A 19,846-nucleotide genomic window follows, 5' to 3' on the forward strand; every position below is an offset into this window, starting at 1 on the left:
TTATTTGTTTCTCACTTCAATGAAATGCCTTCATTTGCTCTTCAGAGCTGTAATGAAGGTTTTAGTCAAAGATGAACCTGAGATTGTGGCTATTTCCTGCAATTGACCCTATATATGTAATTCAAGAGTGTTTGTGTTTACTGGCACAATCTTGTTAGCTGTGGTAATTAAGCTGATAATACTGACAAATGGATTTCAACCATCTGAGCAGGTAAGAATAACTTTCTTCCCCATTGCTACACAGACGAAAGACATAATTTTTTCTCTGTTTTCATTTTTCAGCAGTGGTATTACACGTCATGTATTTCACTACACGCCTTTCACATCCTAAATATCTTGGGCTTAGTTCAGAGTTTTGAATATCACGCCAATTATGCAAATCTTGAGGCTTAAATGTAAGCTTGGTATCCTCTGAAGACAGTGTCTACTTATGAAGTCTTTCTTGCCAATCTCAAGTGTTCCAAATAAACTGCTCCAACGCTCCTCATAATATTTTCTCTGGAATCAGTTGGTCATATTGTCCTTTTCAAGCTACCAAATGTTAATATCCAGTCACACTGTGCCCTACAACAGGCAATGGGCACATAACAATTGCCTGTCAGAGAGGCAAATAGAATTGGTTTGTGCCTGGTTATAAGTAATTAATTATAGGTGGGATATCATTCATAAAGGAATAGGACATTAGGTCATTTCTCTTTTAATATGCAAAGATAACCTGAGTCATTAACTGGTGTCCACTCGTAGTAGGTAAATGCCATCCAATTTTCCCTTCATAAAAAATTCCCTAAAATGTGTTCTCCTTCTGAACCTGTGTTCTGCTGACTCCACTGGATTGCATGTGGACACTGTCCTGTGAATCCGCATGAATGTGCAGACCATAGACACCACCAAAGCAGTGGTCACTATTTCACTTCCAAACAATTAACAAAAGTATTGGATTTAACTATGATTCAAATAAACCTATATAAATTTGGACATGCATACAGGTATGAAGAGATTACATAGTCAGTTTGATGAAGCTTACTTTCTGTTGTATGTATTTTCTTTGTAATCATAAACAAGAAGCAGCAAAGGTTTTTCTCCCCCATAACTTCTATAAGGTGTCTATGAAAGAATTTCATTCCATAAAGAAGTCAATTATATATATATATTACACATATTGTAGCTTTGGAAAGAATAGTGCTTGTTAATTTCTAAGTCATTAAATTGCACATTATTTTAATTAAACAAAGTAGTCTAACAGGCACTGCAGATGAGACTGGGATGCGTTTGAAAATTCTATAGCTCTTCATTCCATATACACTAGAAATCCTCAGAATCTGGTGAACAGCACAATCCAGATCAATAAAGAAGCTTTTTATGAGCAGCCACTGTAGCAAACAGGCACAATGAATTCATAAGACTATGAAAGAATTTTTAATTTGAGGATACGGTTGAGTTTTAAGAAGTGAAACACGGATCAGCCAATTTTACTAAAAAGTTGTGAAAATCAGAAATCAGAATAAAGGTTTTGATTTTAATCAAAGAACAGAGGCAACATTGAAGTGTTTGGGGAGTTTTACAAACTCAGTTGTGGTAATATCTCAAATCTTTTCTGAACATTGTCACACATATTGAAGGCTACATAAATGATTAATTAATTCCTAAAATGTGGACTGCTTTGAAATGGAATGTGGTGAACATTTGCTGCTATTTGATAGCATTGGCTAAAAAAGATATATGTGAAGAAGAGCTTATTGAGTACTCAATGTTTGGCCATCCCATGTTCATTAAAAAAATGTAAAACTCCACACTTTCAGCTACAAAACAAGTGCTTCACTTCTGCTCTCCCTAGTGAGAAACGGATTTCTTCTTGTATTCTTGTAGAAGTATCTCCATGTTCCCCTCATTATTCTATTCTCTCAGGAAGCCAAGGAAAAAAACAAGAAGCAAACAAAACAAGAGCACTGTGGGTTTTTTGCCTTCTGCTGATAAGCAAGTGAGCAACTGTCCCCTCTGTGACCCACTGCCTACACAGTGCACACCCATACACACAATTATGGTCACTCTCTGCTGAAGGGAGAAAAGCCTAATGAAGCTTCATCTTAAAGATATTTGGTATCCTGATGGATAAAGGCTACAAAAAGCTGCTGAGAAAGACAGCATTTAAGAATTTCTTGAGCTTGAATCTCACTCTTTACACTGATCATTCAACTTTATTCCATGGTTGCTCAGGAATATTACAAGAATGTAATTGTTACAACTGAAGGAAAAGAGAACTCTTTCATTGGTGACTGCAATACTCTGAGATCTAATTTCACTCGTATGTCAAAGCTCCAAGGCAGTCTCTTTATCAGCTTTTCCAGGCTTGCTCTTCAATTCCCAATTTTGAGTACTCTAGAGAAGGAAGCCAGCAAAAAAATCAAACTGCCTAGTCAATGTATCCTATTAAAACAGCCCACTTCCAAACTTCCTATTTGTGGAGTAATACATCTGTAAGATATTGCCTCTGGCTATTACATATTTTGTGTTATGCTAGCACTATTTATTGGATTCTTTTTCTATTGCTCTAAAAATGGTGTGTATATGCAGTGCAGAGCTATGAAGAAACAAACCCAAAACCTCAGAAAATACTACTGTAAATAAAAGATTTATTTTAGGATGAAGAATTCATTGTGAACACACTTAAATTAAAGTACAACTGTAAACTCAAGTTAAGACAAGAGAAAAACATACCTGTGAAAAGCCGAGCACTTGTCCATTTTCATCCAGCACATTAAAATTAATGATTGGACCTTGGACATCAGGATTGCTGAAATCTGTATCACTGTAAATACGTACTACAGGAGCCCCATTGGCATATTTTAAGTTAGACAGCACATTGTAGGTGTAGTGAGCTAATGCAAAGGTATGCTGTTTTATTTTCTCCATTCCACCTACAAAAGAAAAGTGCACATACATGTCAGGTGTATTATTTTTATGGCAATGTAAAAAAAGGATGATTATTCAGAATGTCGTAGTGTGAGGCAATTAGCACAAAATTGATAGTTTTGTGTTTCTTTAAATGCATATACAATTTTCAAGTGTTTCTTTCCTCATGTAGAAGTTTCAGAAGTAGTGTTGCACCAAGGATTTATCTATAGTTAATCTACTGTAGAAAGCTGAAGTTTCATTGAAATGGTTTGCAGGAATTACAAGATTTATACTTCCAGTCTATACATAAAACTAAGATGTTCTGGTACAAATAAACTGAAAAACGAGTTTTTCTCCAGATCTAACTCCGGAGATCATGGGAACACAGAAAGCAAACTGTTATGTCTGAGATAAAATAAAAATAATAAAATTCTAAATGTAATGACAAAATTTAAACGTCATTTTACAAGGAATTTACTTGGAAAAAGGGCATTGCGAATTCTTCATTGACTACACACATGCACTTTGGGGGATCAAGAGAAACTTTACAGACAAGTCTTCTCAGAACCTGGCCTGGAAAAGGCATAAAGAGGAAATACATGTTTTTTGTTGTGTTTTTTTTTTTTTTTTTTTTTGAGTGGGTTTTTTTGTTTGATGTTTGTTTTTTGTTTGTTTTGTTTGTTTGTTTGTTTTTGCTTCACTGTGGTTTGGAAGAGAGAACTGCAGAGAATTCCTGACAGATGAAGATCTCTTCATAATGTCAGATCTTTGAGGAGAAGTTGTGTCTTTGCTAGATGTCCCTACTGAAGGGCCTTCTATTATGCAGACTGTGCACTGCACCACAGTGGGTCTAAACCATGTGGAAAGAACAAAAACAGGTGAAGAATCAACAAAGACCTCTTGAAGTAGAAGAGCATTTTTCTTATTGGGTTTTAGACCCAGAGTATTTTCTGTAATGTTGAGTATCCTATTTGAGGCTCATGAGCATGTTTCACATTTTATTTTACCTTTTTTTTATTAATATTTGTAACTATGAATCTCACACTTATTCTGCACATATTACTTCTATACTTGAGTATCTGGAAAGTTCCACACTTGAAAATTTGTTGACTTTTGTGCCTTTATTCATAAAAAAACTGCATCATTTATGAATGTATATAAAGGAAAAAATAAGATATAATTCTCCTGACATGCAGAAAAACTGCAGCAGCATCTGTTATTTCACTATTTTTTAGAGTTTCTCTATTATGTACTATTTCCTTTAGATAAACTGGGAGAGCATATGTTAAAAGCATAGTAACAGATTAGATATAAGGTGGAAGTACATTTTTTGATGCTGAAGAATAATAAAGAGGAATAAGATATTTAATGAGATACTAACATGAAAAGCACTTGCAAGGAAGCATGCCACAAGCTAATCAGTGCAATTTCTAGATGTTAGCTGCAGTAAACTTAGTAAGCATCTCTAGAACACTTTGGTCTGAAAGATGATTTGTATTTTCAGAATCTCTGAGAATAAAAGATTGACTAGTCAGAAATGTCCTAGTCATCGTTGGGTAGAAGTTAAGAATCTTGAAATAGCAAAAAAGAAAACCAAAACCACACACACACACAAAAAGTTATTTCTGAGCACTTGCCAGAAAGTAGCTGTCTTAAGAGAAGTGACTGCCTTGTCAGCTTCTGAGATGTGCCTAATCTCCTGATTCAGAGCTTTTCCAAACTGACAGGAATCTTTTAATAGAAGATTAAACTACTGTCCTTGTGCCTGGTTGAAAAAATCACTTATTCAGAAATTTCAGTCATTCATTCACAGCAATCATCCCTGCTATCATTTCTATATTGTTTTCAGCTATTTTCCTTTAAAGTTTCTTAATCACATTTCCTTGTTCATTAGCGAAAAGCTGATGAGTCTTTTATTTATTCTGACAAATCCAAATGCAATAGCCTGCAGTTGCTTTCCTGCCCCGTGATTGGAGAAAGGAAGCTGTGTTGCCAGGGTCCCATATTTTTAAGTAGCAGAATAGGTGGTAATTAGATCTGATGTCACAGAAAACCTTGTGGAAAAATTGCCAATAATCTGAAATTTATTCTGATAGAAAAAGGGATATATTTATTCTGACAGAAAAAGGGGAAAATAGCTGTGATTTATTTTTATTTTGTTCAACAAAATTATCTGTACTGTGTATTATATAAATCCAGTGCTTACTTCATCTCCCTCCTAGGAGTAAGAATGGAAGGAAGAGAAAATAAAAGCCAGAACAAATCTCTGTTTGAGAATAAAAGTAATAACACATCATAAGCTTTTTTTAAGACTTACAATTCAGAGAAGTCATTGATACTTCACCTCAAGAAGGTGCTAGGAAGGACTCAAGAGCCCTCACTTCTTCTCAGTTTAGGGTTTTTATTCCCTACAGCTGCATTATCTCATTAAGGTGAATTGCATCTAGTTGCTCCTAAAAATTATTTTAAAATTAGGAACAATTTATGCATTCTGTAATTTGGATCAGAATTAATCCTATATCTAAAATACATCAGATGAAGTCTATCTAATATCATCCACAGTATTTATGTGTGTAATGTGTGTAGGAACCACATTCAGAACAGAGAATGCTCACAGTCCACAACCTGCACACATTAGTAACTTCGTGGTAAATTTTTGAGCAGAAGAGATTGACAAAGCAAGCTTCTACTTTTGTGTACAAACCTCCTTGCCAAAGTATTCTAGCAAACCTGTGGAGATGTTGTTACACCTCATATTGCTGATATATGTTTGCGCACAACAGCATTCTGATAGGTCAGCACCATCTCAGACCTGCCATCTCAACTTATACCTCTGGGTATTGTTATGAAAACTAATACTGTTCAAGTATGGAAAATTCAGAGTGCCACTGCACTGGATAAGCCACCGATAAATTTATAATGTCAGGTCTTCTGTAGGAATTGCATGTATGCATATCCCTCACCACAGAGACTGTGGGACAGTTAAGTTATATGGAAGAGAAGGAGAAGTTATGCCACATTTACAAGAGGGTACAAACTGTGTGCATTCAAACTATTCACAATTGTCATCATGGTGTAGGAAATCCACTGCTTGTCTTGCCTGCTGATAACATCTTGTATTTGCATTACCTCTGTCTTGTTAGCTGCTTGTTCTGTGCAAAATAGAGTAAGATTTCTTTTTCCAGTGGAATTTTATCAGATATGTCTGATATATACAGATGTCCAATAAATATTCAATAAAGAATGATTCTGAGTTAGCATGGACCTGGTTTTGCATTGCATAATGGTACACATGTAATGGCATATTGTGTCCTCTCGGAAAGAACCAGGATTTCAGCAGCCAAAAATGTTCAAATGTTAGTTCTTCATGAAAGAGCTGTAGACAAATAGGCATATGTCAACACCTATAAAAGATTTTGAATAAAGAGATTAACATAAAGCAGAGACTGGAAAGGAACCTCTAGAATGAAAGATCTAAGGCTTAAGGTTTTCAGGCTTTACTCAGAAACCCCTGTGATCTGCATTCAAATATATTTTTCGTCTCCCTTATTATGAGAAGCTAAATACTGGAGATAAGGAAGAAAAGAAATATAAAACAAATATACAGTTATTGTTCTAACTCAGTGTGAAAAAGCTACAGAAATTGAAGCTTAAGGGCAACAAATTCTCCATTACTTCAGTAAATCCAAACTCACATATATGTTTGGATAAGAAAAAGATCAATGTGATTCACTATTCATCAGCACCACATAATAGATAGCAACGAGGCAGAGAAATAATGAGCTGAAATCTCAGCAAACCAATCAGCAGGGAGTGAGACCATGATGTAGCCATCTACTGAATCCCAAATGAGACAGATCACCATGCAGGACCAGTGAGTCAATGTGCTAATGAAGCCATGGAACCTGGAAATCGTGTCAAACATTTGGAGTCCTTACTTTACTTCCTCCAAGAAGCATATATTAAGATTAATTTCTGAGCTTTTTTTTTTTCTTTTTTTGCATATAACTGGATATCTTTGACTGAGGTCTGTCACCTATTTATTGTTATTCTTCCCATTAAAAAACCTCTTAAGGATGAAGTTGGTGATGGTAATTTTTGGCGAATTTGAGTGTTTCAGCTTTAAACCACATTAAACAATGTATTCTAACCACTGCTATTCTTTAGCACTCCTGTTTTAAACAAAATACTACAAACATAAAAATGAAATATTCTTAAGATGATCCAACTCCCTGCCCCTAAAGTACAACCCTGAAATGTTAGAAATAGAATACAAGAAAAGAAAATGAAGAGAAGAAAATATAATCAATCAGCCTGGTAGAGCTTCTACATTTATCAAAAAAATATTAAATATACCCACTCCTGGTGAGTTTTTCCCCTAAATCATGAGAACAGTTGCCTTAATACCAAATCTAGCTACTGCCTGTTTCCCAGAGTGAGAAGTAACAGATGCCTAGAGGGAAAAAATATGAAAAAGGTACGTAATTTCTCATCAGCTACAATGAAGTAAACAAAAGATATATATTAAAAAAATCCCAAGATATGAAAATGTCCTTATGTGTTGGCTATCAGCAACCAAACAGAACTAAAAATCTAACCAATTTTTAAAACAGAACTAAGGGTAGAAAAGCCACTCAGGGAATTTGAACATTACATTAACATTCCCTTGGTGTCAACAGAAAAGAACTCCTCTGATGTAAGAGAACTGCAATATTGCTCATAACTGTTACCAAAATTTCATTCATTTAATTTAAAATAAACCACTGTAAATGGCTTACCAGCCAATTCATAAAAATATCTATCATCCACACCCACATAAAAGGCATAAAGCATGGACAGATTGCAAACCCCTCTTTCACTCTGACTCACATGATCAGTTCTATCAGCTTGATCTATAAAACATGTGTAATAAAAATTGGTTTGGGGAACATAAAGTTTCTGTTTCTGCAGCTAAAGTGACTGCAATTGAGGGCAAGAAGAGTAAAATCTGTGTCCCCAGAGATCATTGGTACTTCTAAAAAAATAATGCGGGCTTTTTTCTAAAGTTAAGATGTAACAAAAAGAATTACATAAAATTTCAGTTATGAAACTATGGGGGCTTTTTTTCCTGAAAAGTACATAATGTACATAATATGGTTTGAAAGTATATAATGAACTGGCAAGAATCCATATCACAAGATCAGCATCCAGACTGAAACTTCAGATGGACTCCTGCAATCTAATGATGTACTTTCTGTGTATCCAACACGAGAGACATGTTACACTCTCAACACAATTAAATCCACTCAGAATTCAATGGGTAATAGGGGGCCCTTTTACTCTCTCAACACTAATTCTTTGCATAATAGCTTAAATCCTTTTATTCTCCTCCTTCTCCCACACCATCTCAATAGTTTAAGACTGTGGGAAGCAACTGCTTAATCCTCTATTCAGAATGTTATACTGAAACCAAACATGAAACACATATTCGGTGTTTATCTTAATGAACAGAAGGCTCTTTGATGCCCCATCTCCCACTTCTTTAGAGCAGCTAATTCAAGCTCTGTTTTCACACAGTGAGGGGAGTTTGAAGTCTCTGATCTAAATAAAATGAGCAGTGCATTGTGAAAGAAGCAGCTCCTAATTTTCAAACATTACAATGAAGAATACTTTGCCTTTTTAAAAAAAATTTGGGAGTTGCATGAAAGCAGGGAAGTTGTACATGCCAGCTGTCTGACTCACTTTTAGTATAAATATTTTAATTACAATTCAACTTCAGTTAACTGCTTCTTAAACTAATAGCTATCTAAGAATTCAAGTAAGCTCCAGGTAAGATACATTTAATTTACTGTTTGCTATTAAGAGATTTCTTTTTTGAGCCAGGGGAAGGTATTTCTGTCCATCCATTCTTTTCTTCCATGTGCCCATGCCATACTCTCAGCAGAGGTAATAATTTCAAGACGACTTTTCAAACCATAAAACCAGCAACATAAAAGATGACTGGGGATTCTTTCTCAAAAAGGCAGAGTGCCTTGCACACCTCATGGAAGCAGCATTCAAACTGTACCTCCAGAGTGCTGGCTGACATGAGCCCACAGAGATTTCTGTGAGAACAGCAGAATCATACCTAAAGTATGTATTTATGTGATATTCACATATTACCTCTAAAGGCTTTATCTCCCAAGGTTTTTCTCAGTCCAGCAGAACAACTTCTGCTTATGATTTCTGTCATCTTAAGGACGAAATGCAAGAGAAGCTTGTACTATAAAAGCACATGAATTCTCCTGGCAGCTGTTAGAAACCTGAGTGTTACATCCAGTCCTTTTTTCTGCTTTATTATGAAATGTCTCTGTCCTTTGTTTAATGGAGCCTGCTGTACACAGTTCCTTGAAGTCAGCATGTGGAAGCTTAACTACTGCTTGTTCCCTGGAATTTTTAACTCTCCACAATAAGTCTGCTAATATAAGGCAGAACATAAAGCTCTTTCTTTATCTCACAGCTGTATCTTGGGAATTTAGAAAATGTAAGATGAGGCATTAAGTCTTACATTTTCAAGTCAGTAAAACTAATTGGAACTTGATTTTGCATGAACACTTATTTATTTATTTTTAACTTACTTATTCAAGTCAGGAGCAACTTTCTAATAACAGTAACATAGCTGGAGGAGAATCTTTGTCGTCTGCTCAGCTAAACTGATACTATTATCAGATCTGCAGTTAAGTTGAATTCTTTAAAAAAATAACTTTTCTATAAGACCCAGCCACCAGTGCTACTTGACAGTATTATGATTTTCTAACATCTCCACAGTTTTATGGGTTGTTTGTTTCATTTTCCCCCGAGGGGAGGTGCGGACCAATGGATACCAACAACTTGCACCAAAAATAGACTGAATATAAAAAGAAATCCAGATGTTGGGGGGGAATGGGGGGGGGGGTGGGGGGCGGGGTTGTGGGAGGAATTTTTTCCCTCAGCATCAAGAGAACCCTTTAAAATATTCTGAAAACCCTGACGGCTTCCTTCTTTTCCTTCCTAAGATGACAGATCCCAATCTAAAGCCTTGCTAGGATATAAATCAGTTCTGCTTCAAAGCTCACCCTGCCTGCATTAGGTGAAGAAGAATGGCTAATGTTGTGCCCAGAACTCACTCCTCAGTACCCCTTGCTTTGACTCTACCTTCCTATAGGTTTTGTATTAGCAAAAAATTTAGCATAACATTTTTGGAATCTCTATGTTAGTGAAATACTTTGGTGTCCACTGCAGCATATTGATTTGCAGTACAGCTTTTTCCTTACTCATAATTTTGGTTGGACACCTTTCCTCTTTTTCTCTGACCATCTCTGAACCAAGGCTTTTCCTGCCAGTGTATGAAGTAGTGGGATGCTCCATCTCTGCTCCTGTGCAGCCTTTGCATCCTGCTCTTTTTAAGGCTCCACAGAACTTTCCCATCACAGCAATACAGTACATACCACAAGTTCACTTAATTAAACCAAGAATCACAATACACTGAAAGAAAAGTTTCCAGAGAACAAATCTTAAAGCATGATGCCGAATAGTGATGGAACAAGAAAAAAAAAAAAAATCACTGAATTTCCCCATTCCCTATTTGTAACATTCAGGAATACAGGAAGTTAGTAAAATAATTTCTATCATTTTTTATGAAAAGAACAACATTTTTCTTAGTGAAATTTTGGATTTATTAATATTAATAATGTTTTAATAGCCTTAAAGGATGCTTTGCCATTTGTTTTGCATTCTCAGACTAGGTCTCTGCTGGTACTGTAGTAATAATAATAATAATAATAATAATAATAACAATAATAGCAATAATAATAATAATAGTAGTAGTAGCTACCGTGGAAGGAAGAGTGTCATTAATGAAACAGTGGTAATAAAGCAAACACAATGAATTATAAAAACTGCCTTTAAATTTCTCTGATTTGATGTCTTAATCATCAGGAAGCATGTAGTCAATATAAAGAAGTGCTCTGAATTCTGGAATGTCATGCTAAACTGAATCATGCCAAGGCTTCTCCCAGGCTTTTTAAGCAGGCTAATGTTGTTTTAACAATTATCTACACTAACACCACACGAGAGACCTATAGCTAACATATAATCTGCCCTGAAGTCACAGCATGAAGTCTGCTTTACATCAGTCACTGTTCTTCGGAGGACCAAAACGTGACGCACCGACACACCTTCCCTCCTGTGGCTGTCTTTTCTGACTGGACATAGCAGGCACAGACCGCTTGGAGTTCATTGCTGAGTTTGTGAGACATGTGAACACGCAAAACATTCCACAGATAGTGAAAGGAAAAACTGAGAGCAAAAAATGGCTACTTTGGCACAGTGCTACATGCTCTCAACACACAGGTTCAGCAATGATGTTATAGTTCCAGCCTCACTTCTCAAGAGTTCATGCAATAAAAGTGAGATGCCAGTACTTCTTAAAGTATAGCCATTGCTGGGGGATGCTCAGCAATCAGTCCTGTAAAAGAACACCAGGTTTTTTTATAAGCAGAGTGTCCTGCAGTGTTGGCTGGCATAAATTAACTGTTGGGAGGTTTTTATTACACTGCTTATTCCTCTGAGCTTCTGAAACCCACTGCATCTAAAAGACTGTGTGGTCTCTGTCAAGGGGCTGATGAGCAATAAGAAAGTGTGCTGGATTAAGACTGAACATTTGTAATTTTGTAAGCATGGAATAGGTATTTTACTCAACTGTAATGAACAGATCTACTAAACAGAAGACTAGAAGAGAAATCTAAGGTAGAAAATGTTGATATAAAGTTAATTATTGCAGGTTTTCCTTCCTTACAAAGACTGTAGGTAGTGTGCTTCTGAAAAAAATCAGCACTCTTGGCCTTATATCAGCTTCAATAAGCTGTAATGCTATAAATCAGTCAAAACCCATACTTCAGATTCAGTTTAGAAGAATTGAAGTATTGAAGACACGAGCAATTCTTACGCGCACCACATGCTGTCTCATGCTGTAAATCAAGCTCCATGTGACCTCGGGAGCTGCCTCTGAAGACAGACTTGGACAAGGTTAAAAGAAAACACTGATGTGAGCAAGGCACCAGTGAAGGATGAGTGCTGCCAACACAGAGAGAGCCACTGACAGGGAAAAGAAGCAAGGCAGCATGCACTGAGGAAGCCCTGGCCTTTTCCCATGGCAACCCATTACATCATGAGCTCTACAGAAGGAAGGAAAAAGGAGTAGGGGCTGCTGCAGCTCTGTCAGATGAGGGGCTTTGCAGTTAAGGTGTAAACAAGTAGCTTGAAAAAAAACCATTTTCCTCATCATTTCAGTTTCAGGTATTTTTTACAACAGCAAGGCTTTAGAAATGAAGGTCCAGCTCAAGGCACTGTTCACAAAATTCCATTTTTAGGTAACAAGGAAAAGGCAAAACAGCAAAGGTTCCCTTCCTATGTGGAGGGGCCCAGATTCACCTGTCTTCCCTTGAGGGGCTTCACACTCTAGTTTGTCACCACACATAACAATAAAACAGTATCTTTTACTTCCCTGGTTTCTTTGGAGCTCTCACTTTTTGGAATGCTTTTTCTTAGATCCGCCAAAATGGTAACAGTAGCTACTGCTCTTCAGATTGTTCTATGAGATTCATATGTTAAGATGTTAAAGAAGACTATCAGGGTGAATGAAGGAAAACAACAGAAACAACAGTTCTTCTTGTGCTTTTTTTTTTGTTACTTAGTATTACCTACCATGCATTTCTTTCTTTGTTTTATACAGTATATTTTACAAAGATATCTACAATGCGTTTATTTGCAAATGGAAATATTCAAGAGAGAATGAATTTAAGACACAGATAATCCTTATTACTTTCCTTTTCATTCTTGCCCCACAAAGTGCAGTCTTGCTATTGTAAATGAAAAGTATGACCACGAAAAGAACTTCTTATTTAAAGCATCATGAAAAGAAAGCCCTCAGAAATGACTCACATTGTATTATGGCCATTATGCCTGACAGGCACTGAGTGCTACTACTGTTGGCAAAGAAAGCTGGCACACCCTTAGCTCCATGACCTTTGGCTACACAGAGGTGCTGCACAACATGAGATATGCGAATGCCATACCCACAGCAAAGATTCTCTTTTCATAACGTAGCCTTGAATTACAAAACTTGTTGATTAAATATGTTAATCTCTTTCTTTTTTTTTTTTCCTTCTTGAAAGATGCTTAACTCAATACATGAGATAAGTTGAATGGCTGCAATGGCACACAAGACATCCTTGTAGATAATGCTGTCTTGGTTTGCAGTCTCCAGCTGACCACCCAGGACCTCTGGCTTGCAGTTGAAATGACTTACACCTATTAAAGATTATTTAGTCTATTTCATTTATCAAGTGCAACAGATATTCTTATCTGAATTAAACTAACCAGAATGGCTGTCTCAGGCTACCCAAGCTTCTAATACTTCTCTTGACTCAACCTCTCTAATATTTTATTGACTCAACCTCTCTGGCCTCATCACACCTCTGGTGGTCTGACATACCTAGGTGACAGTTCTACAGGAATGACATCATCTTGCTAAGGTACTTTGCAGGAGAGAGAAGACACTTAATTCAAAGCTGCAGCAAACTTCAGACCAATTAGGAGATTAATCAAACTGTTCAAACATTTGACTGCAAACCCAACAGGAAAACTTGTAGAACTAAGAGGTGTGAATTTAAATGCATGGCAATGCATTTAAAGGCTGTATATATCAAACATTAGTGTGGCTGGCATTTCATGCAGAAGTGGTATATTAATTTACCTCTCTGAAACCCTTCTGCCTTCTTGGATGTGGTAGGATAAAGGGAAAACAATATGCAAACAATCAGCCCTGTTTCCTTTCACAAGAGCAGTAACAGTCCCACAATTTTGCAGGTTCCCATCTGCAAAATCTTTTACTAGTACTCAGTAGCATTTTTCCATGAAACTCCTCAATAATTTTTAAGAGTTCAAGAACATCTTCAATGTTTATTATAAATGATTTGAATTTACTGAGCAGTTTTCAACAGCAAAATTCTACTAAATTGGTGAGACCAAAAGGCAACTGCAAGGACATCAACCTTAGTGTGTTGTTCTATTCTAGGGTGACCAAAAGTGACAGATGATATTATCAGATGATATTAGCTTGGACTGTGATATGGCTTCTCAACCCTTTTCCCTTTCATTTTAATACTTGTTGTAACTCTCACCAGAGAGCCTTCTCAAAGGAGAAGACATCAATACAAACTATGAAGGGAGGTCAGAAGATGCAGGATGAGCTGGCCTTTCATGGCAATGGCAGGCAGTGAACTTGAACTCCCCAGGAGAGACAAAGCAGTAGTGACAGCTACACAGCAAGTCCCTCTTCAGCAAGCTGCTGAAACTTCAGCAGTTTGGAACTGGTCTGGGAGGTTTTTTTACACCGGTTAGCAATTTTCCTTTTTCTTGTCTTCTCACATACTTTGACAACCATGCTCTCCAGAGTATGAGGAAGCTTATGTGACATAGCTCTTGCTCTCAAGTCTTTGTAATAATATTGTGTTCTATCCGTTTTTCTTAATTTCTTCCTAGTTATGCTGATATCAAAAATTGCACATAGTGTTGAGAAGTGATAGAAAAGCCTACATTTTGATCTAAAGAGAGACTCTCTAATTTCCCAGAGAGTTCTACTCTCTTACATGCCATCTGAAGATAGAAGTTTCACAGGATTAAAACACCCCTCGCAGAGCTGGAGAACAACGAAATAAATTGTTAAGTAAAGAAATGCTAGCTCAAGCACTTCTTTCCTTCTGTATCTCTGAACATGCAAGAAATAAATTGATTAACATCCTGAAGTTATGATGAATCATGGAATTTTTAGGATCAGTAGAAGCTGTGTTGAAACATTTCACCTATCTTAGAACAGAAAAGGAAAAAGGAAAGTACTATAAATTGAAGGGTCAGAAAAATTAGTTTTATGGTCCTGCAGAGACTTGACTCACCTGTAAGGTCAGACCAATCAATCAATCAATCAAAATAATAAAAACCTTTCTTTTTGAGGCCTTGACAACGTGAGTCCTGCCAAACACATCATTACACTCTTCCCTTTTTTCTTCCTTTATCGGAGTGATGCTGTCAAGTTCAGTATGCAATCTAATATAAAAGCTTAGATCCTTCTTTATCAGAGCAGATAACAAGAAGTGTTGGCAACAAGACAGCATGTTGATTATTTCTGTCTAAAAGCTGAACCTTGAAGGCTCACTTTGTTCAACAGCCGGAGACAGCAACTGTAGTCTTTATTTTCTTCTGCAACTCCTAAGCTTTGACTTAAGTCATACCACACTTTCTTGTAACATATGATGAGCTCTATTACAAAGGATTAATTTGTTTCCCACATCTCATACAGTTCTTTTTTTTCCTCATTTCCACAGCTCTTTATGGATAATATTCAGTGAACTTGGGTATGTGTGATTTGTTTGTAATTTTATCTGAAAATATTCTGCAAGACAGAATTTAAACACATCACTATACTGCTCAGCTATTTTGACTTTTTGGCTATGCTGTATTACTTTTCTGCAGATTTTGTCTCTTCATCTATAGGCAGGGAAGAGATGAAGGAGTGTGTCAGGGGCATCAGGCACTTTAATGTCAGCTGCTTGTAAGCCAGGTTAGTCAGTAATGTATTCAGAGCCTATTAAAGCTGACAGGATCCTCCACAGCTGTAAAGCTCTCCTGCAGTAACCAGCAAGAACATTTTTCCATATCCTCTGTGATGCTGGGATGCAGATCCATCCTTCAAAGTGTTTTGAAATTCTTCCATGCTAACTGAATGCACCCCATTGAACTTCATCTCTTTAGTTTTTGTGTTTCGTTTGCAGCAGAGACAGTGAGTATTTGACCCAAAGACAGAGGCTGGATCAGCCTGTTTCACACAGCTGCTTGTCGAGATGACATTTATTCAAAACTCTTCCCATCAGAAGAGAGTGATCTCTTACTGCCACAAAATGGCAAAATGCCAAGAGACAGATTTTGAGAATTTCTGCTTCCATGAACAGGAAGATATTATTAAGACTAATTTATGAAAAGGAGAGCAAAATATATCTTTAAAACCACTTAACACAGCCATAAAAATATATTGCTTTTAAATGCCTATGATGTTATTCAATTAATGAATTGGTATCATTACCCTCAATTTAAAAATTCCAATTTATAAGATTCTCAGATTCTATTTTACACCCTTCTTAGTCCCATGCTCCTCCTTTTACTCACCTCTGGCTCTTCTAAATTATTTAAGAAAATCAAGGATTTCACCAGAACCTGTTGCCACAGGACACCTGTGCTAGGAGCAGGGCCTGGGATCTGCTGCCAGGGCTTGGAGATGCCCAGAAGCCACTGTGACACTTCAGGACAGTCACCCTGATTCTGGGGGGATTGAAGGAGCACAGAGCCCTGGGGTGCCCAGCTCCCAGGAGAGCAACTTCCTCTCTCAGGAGGCAGCGTTTGGCAGAGGATGCCAAAGACAGCCATGGAGATTCTTTTGGAGAACACCAACTCCCAGTCTGCTGAGGGGCTGCCAAGCCTTCAGAGGAGGAACCAGGAGAAGGATGGGGCAGGAGGGAGAGCCTGGTGGTGGGATGGGGCCACACTGAGTTCCCTGGATGCTCAGGCCAGGCATGCCAGCACTGGGAGACACACTGTGCCAAAGCGGCCACTTTCATCCCACACCTCTTCCTCCTCCTCCTCCTCTTCCTGCACATGGGCCATAGGCAGCAACATGCAGTTGCTCAGGACAACCATGGCCAGGCCTCGTCCCCGCAAGGAGACAGGCTGCCACTGCTCCCAAATACAAAAAACTTGCAGGTACCTAAGCTGAGACAAAGCACAGTTTTAAATTTCAGAAAGTATTTTTATTATCTCTAAGCAGGTGACAGCCACTGCAGGTATAAGAACTATCTTCCTTTCTTGACTCCAGCCTTCCGTCTTTAAATTTCCTAAGCTTTGAAATTAAGATCTTCTTAATACCAGAGAAAGAGGCTTTGCATGTGAAATGAATTATTAAACTCACATGAGAGGCATCCATTTTGGAGATGAGGGATTGCATGAAAGAGAGACACACTGTGATCTTTTCCTTCTTGTCACTTTCATATTAAAACAAACGCTGTATCATTATTGGGACCAGTTTGTCCAAGGTCACTCAATTGTTCAGCATTTACAAGCTGGCAGCTCATCACAGGCAGAAACAGCACATACAATCATTATTGATGCTGGCAGTCTCCACCCTTGCTAATACTACTTGTTCTGTCAGCCAGTCCCTGGCTTGTCGCAGGCAAATGGAATTATTCTTTGAGCTGTGCCTCAGATCTGCAGTTCAAGGGAGCTGTTTGATGCTAGACCACAATTAAGTACCAAATGCTGTCATGCCTATTTACAGAACATGCCAGGTCAACAGCTACTGTTTAATTAGGCTCAACTCCTCCCATCTGCTGCTCAACATGAATGCCATGTCATGTGGTGGGCATCTCTGAGGGAAAGTACCTCACCTCCTCCCAAGTGAAATGGTTCAAGAGCTGCCTTCTCAATGCCATTGTAGCCCCCAGAGGGGGCTCTCCCTTGGATGGCATTGATCCCATCTTCCAGCTTTGCGTGAGTGACTCCATTACTCAGCTCCCACTGCTACTGTGACGCAGAAACATACAAGCCATAGGAACTCCTGACTCTAGAGCCTTGCAGAAAATTCCCTCTGTTCTGTAAACTTCACCTTTTCCCTCATTTTATTAATCCTTTTCAAAATTTGTAACTGCAAATGCTGAAATTTGACACTATGTAAATGACAATTCTATTTATTAACATGAAACCAGGTATTTGAGTTTTCAGCCCAAAACTTTAACTAACTTTAAAGCCTGATCTTTTTGGAGTTGACAAAGAATTCTGTTTAAATGATTTAATAATACTTTTTTAAATTACTGAATGTTCTTTTAGTTTATGTGTTTAGTTTATGTGTTATTTAGCTCACTAAATATGCCAAAGTGGCAAGCACGTCTGGAATGCCACACAGATGATACAGAGAGAGAACAAAATATATATCTTGCTGAACTATTGTTTGTTTGCTAGGAACTGCTGTTTCATCAAAAAAAAAAAAAAATCCACGAAGTCCACTTCCTAATGTTAGTAGAACACAGAAAAGCCATCGACTACTAAAATGTTATAGCTATGCTTTTTTTCGGTACCTTGACAATTCAAAATTAGCATTGATCTAAACCACTTCTTGCTAAGAACCAATACATAAAACATATCTTTGTAAGTATTTTTTTGCTAAAATGCAATAACAGCGATGAAAACACTTGTTTTGTGAAGATCTGCTGGACTTCTATTAGCAAGACTCTTTTTTAAAAGAAGAATATGGGAAAGGGACATAAGCATATTTATGTAGATGTACATAAGAAATTTTAAGTTTGATGGAAAAACAGGTGTGTATTGCAGATAAAGTTTCAGTAAGTTTGCTCTAAAATAAAGATATTCCGCTTAAAGAAATTACTTCATCAGCACTAGCCTCTTAAATTGCTTGAAAATAAAAACTTCATTAAGACCTCAATCCTGGCAGCAATTAATTAAACACAATTAATAGCTATATGCCTGTAAGAGACTACTTACAGAAAAACCTAGTAAAGTCAAATCTATTTGGCTACCTTGTAGTTGCTGTAAAATCCAGAGAATTTTTCCTTTTTAGAGGTTGTAGGCATTTCATGCTTTCATACGGGATTCTATATCCAGTTCATATTTCTCTTCTAATTGCTAGTGTACTGTTACAAATGTACTAGAAAAGCTTTTATTTTCTATTAAATCCATGATAGTTTTTTCAGGAACAGCTAAACCCTAAATATTTAAGATTAGTTTCAATAATCATTTTTTACTACTCCCATAAAGGCTCCATCTTCTTCCCTTGCTACCATTGCCATAGGTATAGCATAGGTTGATTCTTCTCTGTGGTTCTCATGAACCACAAGAATAATCCACTTCCTGATTCTGTGCTCATGGAAGTAAATGAGAAATTTTGGTAATGATTTAAATTATTCCTGAAGCAGATACATAGACTACATACCCAAATGCCCGTTATTACCCAGCTGCTGATGCCCTTGTCCAGCTTTTCAGAAATGCTCCCCAGCACAGTTTGGATTAGTGACTGCAAAAATCTGGTTTCAACCTGACAAGAATAATTCAATTTCAGGTACAAAAAGCAGGTTTCAAGGATCACCTTCTTTAAGCTCAGGAGTGGTCCATTCCCAGCAAGCAGGAAACATAGTTAAGGCAGCAGACTTTTGTTGATGAACAAGGAACACCCCACTAAACTAAAGCACAAGAAGTAGAAAGGTGAAAACAGGACCAGGTGACCCAGAAGGAACACAGAACCATGGTCCCAACATGCATGGATGCAATTAGGAATTTGGTAAGGAATGTAACTGGTAACAAGAAGGATTTCTACAAGCAGAAGCCCTGTTGAGAAAGGACACAGAAAAGGGTAAAAGTCTCAACATCTTCTGTGACTCATTTTTTACCGGTGAGCCTTGCCTTTGGGAATCCCAGGCCCTCAGCTCAGAGGAAAAGCCTAGTTCAAGGACAACTTACCATCAGTGGAACAAGATCATGTTATGGAACCCATAAAATAAACTGGGCATAAACAACTTCATGGGTCCTGATGGGATGCTCCCACAAGTGCCAACAGAGCTGGTTGCTGTTGCTTGCAGGGCCAGTTCTGATAATCTCTGAAAGATCATGGTGATTGAGAGAATTTCCCCAAGACTGTCTCTGGAAGAAAGCAAATGCCATTCCTATTCTCAAGAAGGGCAAGAAAGAAGATTCAGGGAATTACAGGCAGTCAGTGTCACTAAGTCCCAGGGAAGGTGATAAAGCAAATGAGTCCAGAAACCGTCTTCATACATGAAGGACAAGAAAGTGATCATGAATAGTCATCAAGGATTTACAAAGAGTAAAACATGCTTAACCAACC

At 37.4% G+C, this 19,846-nt stretch overlaps 1 protein-coding gene across 1 annotated transcript in view; it reads right to left on the reverse strand.

Moving 5' to 3' along the window:
• The window catches only part of MOCOS (molybdenum cofactor sulfurase), a 212,855-nt gene that overhangs the window by 50,623 nt on the left and 142,386 nt on the right, over nt 1–19,846 (reverse strand). The window contains exon 6 of the mRNA XM_053959573.1: nt 2,716–2,915. Coding sequence (XP_053815548.1) covers nt 2,716–2,915 — 200 coding nt within the window. The remainder of the gene's footprint in view (nt 1–2,715; nt 2,916–19,846) is intronic.

Source organism: Vidua chalybeata, chromosome 1, assembly GCF_026979565.1.
Source record: "Vidua chalybeata isolate OUT-0048 chromosome 1, bVidCha1 merged haplotype, whole genome shotgun sequence".
Taxonomy (NCBI): domain Eukaryota; kingdom Metazoa; phylum Chordata; class Aves; order Passeriformes; family Viduidae; genus Vidua; species Vidua chalybeata.